Source organism: Anomaloglossus baeobatrachus, chromosome 3, assembly GCF_048569485.1.
Source record: "Anomaloglossus baeobatrachus isolate aAnoBae1 chromosome 3, aAnoBae1.hap1, whole genome shotgun sequence".
Classification (NCBI taxonomy): Eukaryota; Metazoa; Chordata; class Amphibia; order Anura; family Aromobatidae; genus Anomaloglossus; species Anomaloglossus baeobatrachus.
Genome location: NC_134355.1, coordinates 78,372,878 through 78,385,219, shown reverse-complemented (window position 1 = coordinate 78,385,219; position 12,342 = coordinate 78,372,878). Strand labels below are relative to the sequence as shown.

General features: G+C 43.6%; 1 protein-coding gene across 1 annotated transcript in view; it reads right to left on the bottom strand.

Moving 5' to 3' along the window:
* CNRIP1 (cannabinoid receptor interacting protein 1) overlaps nucleotides 1–11,871 on the bottom strand; it is a 65,333-nt gene extending 53,462 nt beyond the window's left edge. The window contains exon 1 of the mRNA XM_075339272.1: nucleotides 11,516–11,871. Coding sequence (XP_075195387.1) covers nucleotides 11,516–11,694 — 179 coding nt within the window. The 5' untranslated portion in view covers nucleotides 11,695–11,871. The remainder of the gene's footprint in view (nucleotides 1–11,515) is intronic.
* Between the last annotated feature and the right edge of the window lie 471 nt (nucleotides 11,872–12,342).

The window sequence follows — 12,342 nt, the reverse complement described above, 5'->3', positions numbered from 1 at the left end:
CCAGTGGGTGAGCATAACCTGCGTCCACCTGCGCCGCTGGCATCGACTACTCTCCCATCATCAGCACTATTCATGAAAGGAACACGTTGTCACCTGGCGACCGGAGTACAAATTGACGGAGCGGACTCCGTTGGTGACTTAACAGCCGTGTGCGGCAATGATGCAAACCTGGCTGCGGGCCATCCTCAGGGCAATGTGACACACGTGCCTTTTATGGCTCACGTGTTGATCCGAATTCTCCAGCAATTTTTAAAACACCATCACGGCCTACATGTCCTTGTGCAGCGGGCACGCTCGCTATGTGCTCACTTCCATCGTGCGCACACAGCAGCTCAACAACTTTCATCACTCCGGAAGTCTTAGGGTCTGGCAGTTAAACGCCGTAAATGCGATGTTCCGACACGCAGGAATTGGAATCTGCACATGTTGCAGCGTGTGTGGCAGCAGCGCAGAGCCCTGCTGAAATACGGTAAGACATATAGCCTGGGATAAGTTGATCCAGAGGTGGTGCCGATCACGCTGCTGGAGTGGTGTCAGATCAAGGACCTATGCACCCTGCTACACAGTTTTGAAATGTCGACGAAGATGTTTAGCACTGGCAATGTCATTCTCAGCGTGACAATTCTGGTCATCTACATGATGGAGCACACTGTAATTATTATTCGGAGTCAGGTGTTGGGACAAGAGGAAGGGGAGGAAGTACAGGAGGAGTCATATGCGGAAGGGATAACAAGATCTACGAGGTCCAGATGGTCAGCGGCACCTATGCGGCAGTCATGGTGAGGGAGAGGGATTAACAAGGGCGCATAGTATCAGCAAAAAGTGTTGATGAAAGTGCAGGAGCCCATGAAGAAATGGAGGACGAACTGGCGATGGGCATGGAAGACTCAGCAGATGAGTGAGAGCTTGCTCACATTTCGGTTGTGCGAGGTTGTGGGTAGAGGGCAGAGGAAGGATGCACGATTCTCACCTCTCTGCCACCAACACACCAAGGACTTGGTCCTCCTGGATGCACAAGACACATGAGCGCCTTCTTGCTGCACTACCTACATGACCCTCGGATTGTATGAATTTGAAGTAATCCTGAATACTGGGTTGCCACACTGTTAGATCCCCGGTACAAGACAAAATTTGGCGAACTAATTCCTGCCATAGAAATAGACGCACGTATACAGGAGTATCTGCAGAATGTGGTACGCAATCTTAGATCTACTTTTCCACTAAACACCAGTGCTGCACAGAGTGAATCTCAACACTTTGTCATGGATAGGAGGAAATGGTCTTTTACTTGTCCACATCGGAGGGACCGAGGGATGGCTGCTGTGCTGAGATGGCGTTGAGTACGGTGTCCCTGCACAGTTGCACTTTTGGTCATATCCCAAAATGAGTTGAAAAAGGACAGATGCTGTTGGAAAGGGGAACAGGTGTGTTGGAAAGGGGAAAAAAATTTGGGTCCGTGGATTTGGTGGTTAAACAACTGTAACATTTGCTGAAGAAACAACATCTGTTACAGTGGGACTGGCAGATTTGGATAAAGTGGTATATAATCTGTGACCGCTATATAACAAAAATTAATAAGAAAAGAAAGAGAAAGGTATATATCACCTTCAGCAGTCAGTGTCCACCGTGCTCCCAGTTGGAAAAGGAGAGGTTGGCAACTTGAAGGTTTGGTGGAGGATACAGAGCTGTGTGGCTATGAAACTAATAGTAGCCTGAACCGAGTTAGACGCCATTCGGATCTGGAGACTGTGAGCCCTGTTAGCGTCACAGGGTCCACATGCCCACCCAGCCCAGGAACTCCCTGTTAACAACACAGGGGCCATTGAGTACGCTGACCGTGTGCGTAGGGGCCACACCTGTGGACAGCAGGCGCATCAGCAGCAGCAGGCCTGTTAATGCCACTGGGCTGCACAAGCAGGACTGTTAGGACAGGAGCTGGTCTTAACCGTTCTGCGTTACCAACTGTGGTGGTGGCCTGCATCCACCACCCTATCCCTGCCTACCTCTGGCCTAAAGCCGCAATGGGTTCAACACATGGAGGTGTGCTCTTTCGGAGCATAATAGAAGACTGCGCACCTCCTTGTTGGCTCCAGCCCCTTTTATAACCTGGGTCCGCCCCAAACCAGGGTGAACCACAATGCACCTCCTGGAGACAAAAGCAGAGTGACACGTCATGAGTGGCATAACTAGCGTCCTATTTGGAAACGCAACTTCAATGATGACCTCATGGCTGCCATGACCCAAACACCTCACCAGTCATCGTCTGACCATCAATAATGCGGTGACAAGTCATAGGTGTGGGCCTCTGCAAGCCATTTGGGAGGACACCTGATGCCCTGTGGTCTATATGGGACCCCCACATCAGGGCCAGGGCCAAAGAGTTCATTACCGGACCTAGTCTCTGATGCAGGAAGTGCCTGAGCATGCTCAGTAGCATGAAATACAGTCTCTGAAAAAAGACTATCAGCTTTAGCATGGTGTCTAGGCACAAAACAGGACTTAGACCCGGCACAGAATGCAAGCACCTGTGCAAAGAGGCTTTTCACACTTAGTGTGGGAGCATGCGCTGTATCCCGAAATGAAGACTTAGCGTCAGGAATGGCACAGTCAGGCTGAGCATACTCACTAGGCGAAACACTGTAATTATGCTGCAGCTGGGGTACATCGGCACACGCATGCGCACTAGCTGCCTCTCCACACTTAGACGTGGAGGGGAAATTTGTCTTGGAGATGCTGTCTATGAACAGAAGGAAAAGCTAAAGGAAGCCTGACTTTCTATCCCTCCGAATTATGAAATGCAGCAATGAATTCCATGAGTTTGCTATAACATTAGCGTAGCTAAATGTGCATGAGGGTGTGATGTAGAGGTGCTAGAAATAGCTTGTCACCAGTGGGGCACTAATGGAATACAACAGCCAGTTCTATGATGCCACAAAATGGCAGTATTTTGTGCTATCATTATAGCTTATTAAAAACAGAGCACGAGGTTGTCATGCAGAGGTGCTGCACATAGATTTGCAGTAGTGTGAATAGACAAAAGTACAATAGCCACGTTTAGGATACAACTAGGTACACTGAGTGTTTGCTACTATAAATGGCTGAGTTTAAAAAAGTTTGAGTGTGCAATGCAGGCAGACGTGCTGCAAATAACGTTCCAATACTGTGAATTGACAAAAGTACAATAGCCACGTTTAGGATACAACTAGGTACACTGAGTGTTTGCTACTATAAATGGCTGAGTTTAAAAAAGTTTGAGTGTGCAATGCAGGCAGACGTGCTGCAAATAACGTTCCAATACTGTGAATTGACAAAAGTACAATAGCCACGTTTAGGATACAACTAGGTACAGTGAGTGTTTGCTAGTATAATGGCTGAGTTTAAAAAAGTTAGAGTGTGCAATGCAGGCAGACGTGCTGCAAATAACGTTCCAATACTGTGAATAGACAAAAGTACAATAGCCACGTTTAGGATACAACTAGGTACACTGAGTGTTTGCTACTATAAATGGCTGAGTTTAAAAAAGTTTGAGTGTGCAATGCAGGCAGACGTGCTGCAAATAACGTTCCAATACTGTGAATTGACAAAAGTACAATAGCCACGTTTAGGATACAACTAGGTACACTGAGTGTTTGCTACTATAAATGGCTGAGTTTAAAAAAGTTAGAGTGTGCAATGCAGGCAGACGTGCTGCAAATAACGTTCCAATACTGTGAATAGACAAAAGTACAATAGCCACGTTTAGGATACAACTAGGTACACTGAGTGTTTGCTACTATAAATGGCTGAGTTTAAAAAAGTTTGAGTGTGCAATGCAGGCAGACGTGCTGCAAATAACGTTCCAATACTGTGAATAGACAAAAGTACAATAGCCACGTTTAGGATACAACTAGGTACACTGAGTGTTTGCTACTATAAATGGCTGAGTTTAAAAAAGTTTGAGTGTGCAATGCAGGCAGACGTGCTGCAAATAACGTTCCAATACTGTGAATTGACAAAAGTACAATAGCCACGTTTAGGATACAACTAGGTACACTGAGTGTTTGCTACTATAAATGGCTGAGTTTAAAAAAGTTTGAGTGTGCAATGCAGGCAGACGTGCTGCAAATAACGTTCCAATACTGTGAATTGACAAAAGTACAATAGCCACGTTTAGGATACAACTAGGTACAGTGAGTGTTTGCTAGTATAATGGCTGAGTTTAAAAAAGTTTGAGTGTGCAATGCAGGCAGACGTGCTGCAAATAACGTTCCAATACTGTGAATTGACAAAAGTACAATAGCCACGTTTAGGATACAACTAGGTACAGTGAGTGTTTGCTAGTATAATGGCTGAGTTTAAAAAAGTTAGAGTGTGCAATGCAGGCAGACGTGCTGCAAATAACGTTCCAATACTGTGAATAGACAAAAGTACAATAGCCACGTTTAGGATACAACTAGGTACACTGAGTGTTTGCTACTATAAATGGCTGAGTTTAAAAAAGTTTGAGTGTGCAATGCAGGCAGACGTGCTGCAAATAACGTTCCAATACTGTGAATTGACAAAAGTACAATAGCCACGTTTAGGATACAACTAGGTACAGTGAGTGTTTGCTAGTATAATGGCTGAGTTTAAAAAAGTTAGAGTGTGCAATGCAGGCAGACGTGCTGCAAATAACGTTCCAATACTGTGAATAGACAAAAGTACAATAGCCACGTTTAGGATACAACTAGGTACACTGAGTGTTTGCTACTATAAATGGCTGAGTTTAAAAAAGTTTGAGTGTGCAATGCAGGCAGACGTGCTGCAAATAACGTTCCAATACTGTGAATTGACAAAAGTACAATAGCCACGTTTAGGATACAACTAGGTACACTGAGTGTTTGCTACTATAAATGGCTGAGTTTAAAAAAGTTTGAGTGTGCAATGCAGGCAGACGTGCTGCAAATAACGTTCCAATACTGTGAATTGACAAAAGTACAATAGCCACGTTTAGGATACAACTAGGTACAGTGAGTGTTTGCTAGTATAATGGCTGAGTTTAAAAAAGTTAGAGTGTGCAATGCAGGCAGACGTGCTGCAAATAACGTTCCAATACTGTGAATAGACAAAAGTACAATAGCCACGTTTAGGATACAACTAGGTACACTGAGTGTTTGCTACTATAAATGGCTGAGTTTAAAAAAGTTTGAGTGTGCAATGCAGGCAGACGTGCTGCAAATAACGTTCCAATACTGTGAATTGACAAAAGTACAATAGCCACGTTTAGGATACAACTAGGTACACTGAGTGTTTGCTAGTATAATGGCTGAGTTTAAAAAAGTTAGAGTGTGCAATGCAGGCAGACGTGCTGCAAATAACGTTCCAATACTGTGAATAGACAAAAGTACAATAGCCACGTTTAGGATACAACTAGGTACACTGAGTGTTTGCTACTATAAATGGCTGAGTTTAAAAAAGTTTGAGTGTGCAATGCAGGCAGACGTGCTGCAAATAACGTTCCAATACTGTGAATTGACAAAAGTACAATAGCCACGTTTAGGATACAACTAGGTACACTGAGTGTTTGCTACTATAAATGGCTGAGTTTAAAAAAGTTAGAGTGTGCAATGCAGGCAGACGTGCTGCAAATATCGTTCCAATACTGTGAATAGACAAAAGTACAATAGCCACGTTTAGGATACAACTAGGTACACTGAGTGTTTGCTACTATAAATGGCTGAGTTTAAAAAAGTTAGAGTGTGCAATGCAGGCAGACGTGCTGCAAATATCGTTCCAATACTGTGAATTGACAAAAGTACAATAGCCACGTTTAGGATACAACTAGGTACAGTGAGTGTTTGCTAGTATAATGGCTGAGTTTAAAAAAGTTTGAGTGTGCAATGCAGGCAGACGTGCTGCAAATAACGTTCCAATACTGTGAATTGACAAAAGTACAATAGCCACGTTTAGGATACAACTAGGTACAGTGAGTGTTTGCTAGTATAATGGCTGAGTTTAAAAAAGTTAGAGTGTGCAATGCAGGCAGACGTGCTGCAAATAACGTTCCAATACTGTGAATAGACAAAAGTACAATAGCCACGTTTAGGATACAACTAGGTACACTGAGTGTTTGCTACTATAAATGGCTGAGTTTAAAAAAGTTTGAGTGTGCAATGCAGGCAGACGTGCTGCAAATAACGTTCCAATACTGTGAATAGACAAAAGTACAATAGCCACGTTTAGGATACAACTAGGTACACTGAGTGTTTGCTACTATAAATGGCTGAGTTTAAAAAAGTTTGAGTGTGCAATGCAGGCAGACGTGCTGCAAATAACGTTCCAATACTGTGAATTGACAAAAGTACAATAGCCACGTTTAGGATACAACTAGGTACACTGAGTGTTTGCTACTATAAATGGCTGAGTTTAAAAAAGTTAGAGTGTGCAATGCAGGCAGACGTGCTGCAAATATCGTTCCAATACTGTGAATAGACAAAAGTACAATAGCCACGTTTAGGATACAACTAGGTACACTGAGTGTTTGCTAGTATAATGGCTTAGTTAAAATGAGTTTGAGTGTGCAATGCAGGCAGACGCGCTATGCAAATGTCTTTGCACTAGTGGGACTATAGCAAAGTCCAATAGCCACGTATAGGATGCCACTAGGTACACTGAGTGTTTGCTAGTATAATGGCTTGGTTTTAATGAGTTGGAGTGTGCAATGCAGGCAGACGCGCTCTGCAAATGTCTTTGCACTAGTGGGACTATAGCAAAGTCCAATAGCCACGTATAGGATGCCACTAGGTACACTGAGTGTTTGCTAGTATAATGGCTTGGTTAGAATGAGTTGTAGTGTGCAATGCAGGCAGATGTGCTCTGCTAATGTCTTTGCACTAGTGGGACTATAGCAAAGTCCAATAGCCACGTATAGGATGCCACTAGGTACACTGAGTGTTTGCTAGTATAATGGCTTAGTTAAAATGAGTTTGAGTGTGCAATGCAGGCAGACGCGCTATGCAAATGTCTTTGCACTAGTGGGACTATAGCAAAGTCCAATAGCCACGTATAGGATGCCACTAGGTACACTGAGTGTTTGCTAGTCTAATGGCTTGGTTAGAATGAGTTGTAGTGTGCAATGCAGGCAGATGTGCTCTGCTAATGTCTTTGCACTAGTGGGACTATAGCAAAGTCCAATAGCCACGTATAGGATGCCACTAGGTACACTGAGTGTTTGCTAGTATAATGGCTTAGTTAAAATGAGTTTGAGTGTGCAATGCCGGCAGACGCGCTATGCAAATGTCTTTGCACTAGTGGGACTATAGCAAAGTCCAATAGCCACGTATAGGATGCCACTAGGTACACTGAGTGTTTGCTAGTATAATGGCTTGGTTTTAATGAGTTGGAGTGTGCAATGCAGGCAGACGCGCTCTGCAAATGTCTTTGCACTAGTGGGACTATAGCAAAGTCCAATAGCCACGTATAGGATGCCACTAGGTACACTGAGTGTTTGCTAGTATAATGGCTTGGTTAGAATGAGTTGTAGTGTGCAATGCAGGCAGATGTGCTCTGCTAATGTCTTTGCACTAGTGGGACTATAGCAAAGTCCAATAGCCACGTATAGGATGCCACTAGGTACACTGAGTGTTTGCTAGTATAATGGCTTAGTTAAAATGAGTTTGAGTGTGCAATGCAGGCAGACGCGCTATGCAAATGTCTTTGCACTAGTGGGACTATAGCAAAGTCCAATAGCCACGTATAGGATGCCACTAGGTACACTGAGTGTTTGCTAGTCTAATGGCTTGGTTAGAATGAGTTGTAGTGTGCAATGCAGGCAGATGTGCTCTGCTAATGTCTTTGCACTAGTGGGACTATAGCAAAGTCCAATAGCCACGTATAGGATGCCACTAGGTACACTGAGTGTTTGCTAGTATAATGGCTTAGTTAAAATGAGTTTGAGTGTGCAATGCCGGCAGACGCGCTATGCAAATGTCTTTGCACTAGTGGGACTATAGCAAAGTCCAATAGCCACGTATAGGATGCCACTAGGTACACTGAGTGTTTGCTAGTATAATGGCTTGGTTTTAATGAGTTGGAGTGTGCAATGCAGGCAGACGCGCTCTGCAAATGTCTTTGCACTAGTGGGACTATAGCAAAGTCCAATAGCCACGTATAGGATGCCACTAGGTACACTGAGTGTTTGCTAGTATAATGGCTTGGTTAGAATGAGTTGTAGTGTGCAATGCAGGCAGACGCGCTCTGCAAATGTCTTTGCACTAGTGGGACTATAGCAAAGTCCAATAGCCACGTATAGGATGCCACTAGGTACACTGAGTGTTTGCTAGTATAATGGCTTGTTTAGAATGAGTTGTAGTGTGCAACGCAGGCAGACGCGCTCTGCAAATGTCTTTGCACTAGTGGGACTATAGCAAAGTCCAATAGCCACGTATAGGATGCCACTAGGTACACTGAGTGTTTGCTAGTATAATGGCTTAGTTATCAGTTGGAGTGTGCAGAGGACAAGAGGGTACAGTGGCAGGATTGTGGTGCTCTGGGTAGAGGAATGGAAGCCTGCCTTTCTATTCCCTCCTAATGGTGAAATGCAGGTAGGAAATCCCTGACCTGGGCTACACAGACGCTGTTGCTGTTTGCAGGACCTGTCACCTATGGCTCTCTGACCCTGCCGCTTTGAGCCCTTAAAAGGACTGCTATAAAGTGCTCTCCCTAAGCTGTCTAACGCTGTGTATGCAGCGCATACAGCTGTATCGGCTATAGGACTCAGGAAGACGGAGCTGCGACAGTGATGTCTGACACCAAAGACGCAGAAGGCAGATAATGGCGTCCGTGAAGAAAATGTCCGGTTTTATAATGCAGGGACATGTGACATGCAGATCCTATCACACATGCCGTTGCTTCTCTGGCTCAAAGTCCACTTAGCTGTGTGTGTGTCTGGGATTGGCTGACATGCTGGCCCGCCCCACAAGACGCGCGCACTTAGGGAAGGAAGACAAGAAAAAAAAAAAAAAAAAATGGCGATCGCCATTATAGAAACAGCAGTGATCTGAAGGCGCTGTTCACGCACACTATACACTGAAATGTGATAATAGTTTGATTCACAGAGTGACTTACACTATTACAGCAGAAACCAAGCTATGATTTAGCTGTTTTTTGGCTGCTAGAACCGTTCTCGAACGTTTCTAGAACTACCGAGCTTTTGCAAAAAGCTCGAGTTCTAGTTCGATCTAGAACATGCCCCAAAATCACTCGAGCCGCGAACTGGAGAACCACGAACCACGAACCGCGCTCAACTCTAACCTTTACTATTTCATCAGAGTGGATGAAACATTGATGAGCTGCATGTTTACACCAGAAGATGACATTGGCTGCAGGGGTCATGTAACATAAGAATCAGTGGCCAATAATGGGCTACAGACGCTCACTCTTCCCTTAGACAAAACTTTTTCATCAGAGTGAAGTGTGAGCTTCTGCAGCCCATTATTGCCCACTGATTGGTTGCAGGGGTCATGTAACATAACAGCGTCATACAATCACCTATGGGTGCAACACGTTTTTATTTTATAATGGGCATGGTTTAGCCAAGTAGTGGACATCCCCTTTAAATATAGGAAACTGTATTTGGCATTTTATACATCAGTAATGCAAATATTATACATGTCAAAAAATATTTTTAATGAAAAGTGGACACTTTTTCATATGTTCCAGTGGACTTAGTCTTAGAAAAATGTATTTAAAAATAATGTACAATATTTGCTACAAAATAGAGCTAAAGTATAAACATCAGTTTGAAGTAAACCCTTGACAGATCTACAATTACAGTAGTCTACCCCTCAAAAAAAAGAAAAGAAACACAGAATAGCCCATTTTTCCCTAGAAAGGACTTAAGGCTATGTGCGCACGTTGCGTCGTAGTGCCTGCAGTTTATTCTGCACGTTTTCCTGCCCTTGGTTTTTGACCAAATGGCTTTTGACAATTTTTTAGCGTGAAAAACGCATGCGTATTTACCGCGTTTTTAGTGCGTTTTCAGCGCTTTTTACCTGCTTTTTCACCTGCGATTCTGCAGATGCGTTTTGTATATCAAGACACTGAGAAATAAAGTTGGAATAGTTGAAAAGAATGAAAAAAGAGAAAAAAAAAGATTATATTCACTTTTAATATAACTATATGTAAAATCAACAATTATAATGAAATTATAGCGGCTATTCACATATTAACCGAAAAATTGGTGAAATTTTATTATTTTATAACATTTAAATTTTCGGTTATTGTGTGTGTGTAAAGGAACATTAGAACCCTTTAATTTTGTGCCAGAAAAGCATGTGTTTTTAGAGCCAAAAACGCAGTGGAAAAGCAGGTAAAAAGCAGGAAAAACGCAGGAAATGTGCTTTTGGTTGCATTCTGCCATTTCTCATTGACTCCAATGTTAAGGAAACGCTGCAGAAATGGCAAAAACAACTGACATGCTGCTTCTTTTTCAGCATGGTTTTTGACCCAAAATATGCAAATTAAACGCTGCAGAAAAAAAAGCAAAGTGCAGACAGGATTTCATCTTTTCCCATAGACCTTGCTGGAAAACAAAAACGCATGCGTTTTTGCGCAAAAACGCTGCCGCTAAAAACGCTGCGGAAACGCGGGAAAAAACGCAACGTGCACACATAGCCTAAGTTCCTCCAGTAATGCCCTAAGGAAATGATTATCAATTTGGTTGCAGCAGAGCTGTCATTTTATGTTTACATGATCCTAATAAAATAATATATAAATATCCCAATAATTTCTGCAGAAATTAACATCTTGCGTCTATGGGAAATGTGAATATTTAGTAATTATTAATAGTGCTGACATGGATGGCTGTTAGATCATGCAGACTCGGCTGGATGACCCGGTTGTGTCCGTTCTTGCTATACCCCCGGCCATGATTATCTGCAAATCCCCAAACATCTGTGCAAATTACGTTGCCCGTGTTAAATAACCCCCCAAAACCCTGAGCAGAGCCCCCCCACAGCGGTGCAGGTGAAGGGCCATATGGCCTAGAAGATGGTGGGTGCCAGGGGGGATCCAACAAGCCGCTATGGCCTAGCTCAAGGGTTCACCTATATTATATTGTGACCATAATGGTGCCATTATCATGCAGTAATGGATCACCCTAAATCTCCCCTCTTCATGACCTCTACATGGCTCTTATTTCTTAAGAAAAGGCCTAATATACAAGGATGGATTTTTCTCAGCATAATTATATCATTTCTGATCCCCTGATCTCGCCGTTTTGTAAAAACGGAGCAACAACAAGGTGTGAACACGGCCTTTTGGGCAATCGATCGATGTGCAATATTCGTGGTATACACATCACAGTAGAAGGCGACTGACAAGACGTGGAATAGAGTGTTATCAATCCACAGTGAATATTCGGGCTGCCCGTGTAATCCTGCTCTGGCGGCTGAATGTCAGGAATGTGCTGTTTGTGTACGGATGATGACAGCTCAGGAGGAAGGAACTGCAGCCCTGAGCTCAGCACGGACGGGGATGGCACAGCTGCAGCACTTACTTGGCTCTCACCGCTCCGGGCTTCAGGGCGACCTCGATCTTGTATTTGGCTCCTGTTAACAATTTGATCGTCCTGTTCTGGCCGAATCTCTGCCCGTCCACCTTAAAATACACCGGGCCGTCATTAGGCTGGATCTTAAGGGCGACGGAGATTTTCACCAGATTAGGGATCTCCCCCATGTTGGAGCAGAGGACAGTGACAGCTCGGGAGGAGGAGGAGGAGGGAGCACACCTTCCCTATGGGACCAGCACTGACGGATGGAGCCGGCAGCAGGCGCAGCCATTCACAGCACAATGCGCGGACTCCGGGGCAGATAATCCTCTGCCACTGCTGCAATAATCCAATCTGTGAGGAGGGGGAGGGAAGGCGGATCTGCTCCTGCAAGATAAGGCGCAGCCTGCTCTACATGGACGCAGCGTTATCAGCAGGAGGGCACAAGGGGCAGATACAGGACGGAAATATATCTGCATGTGTGGAATGTCATCTATCTATATCTGTTATCTAACTCTCTATTTAATCTGTTCTATCTATCCAATCCGTCTATTCTATTATCCAGCTATCTATTATCTATCCAATCCATCCATTTTTTATCTATTTATCTATCTATCCATCCATCCATCTATCCATCCATCTATTATTTATCTATCTATCCTTCTGTCTATCTATCTATCTATCTATCTCTCCATCTATCTATCTATCTATCTATCTATCTATATATCTATCTATCCCTCTATCTATCTATCCCTCTATCTATCTATCTATCTATCTATCTATCTATCTATCTATCTATCTCTCCATCTATCTATCTATCTATCTATCTATCTATC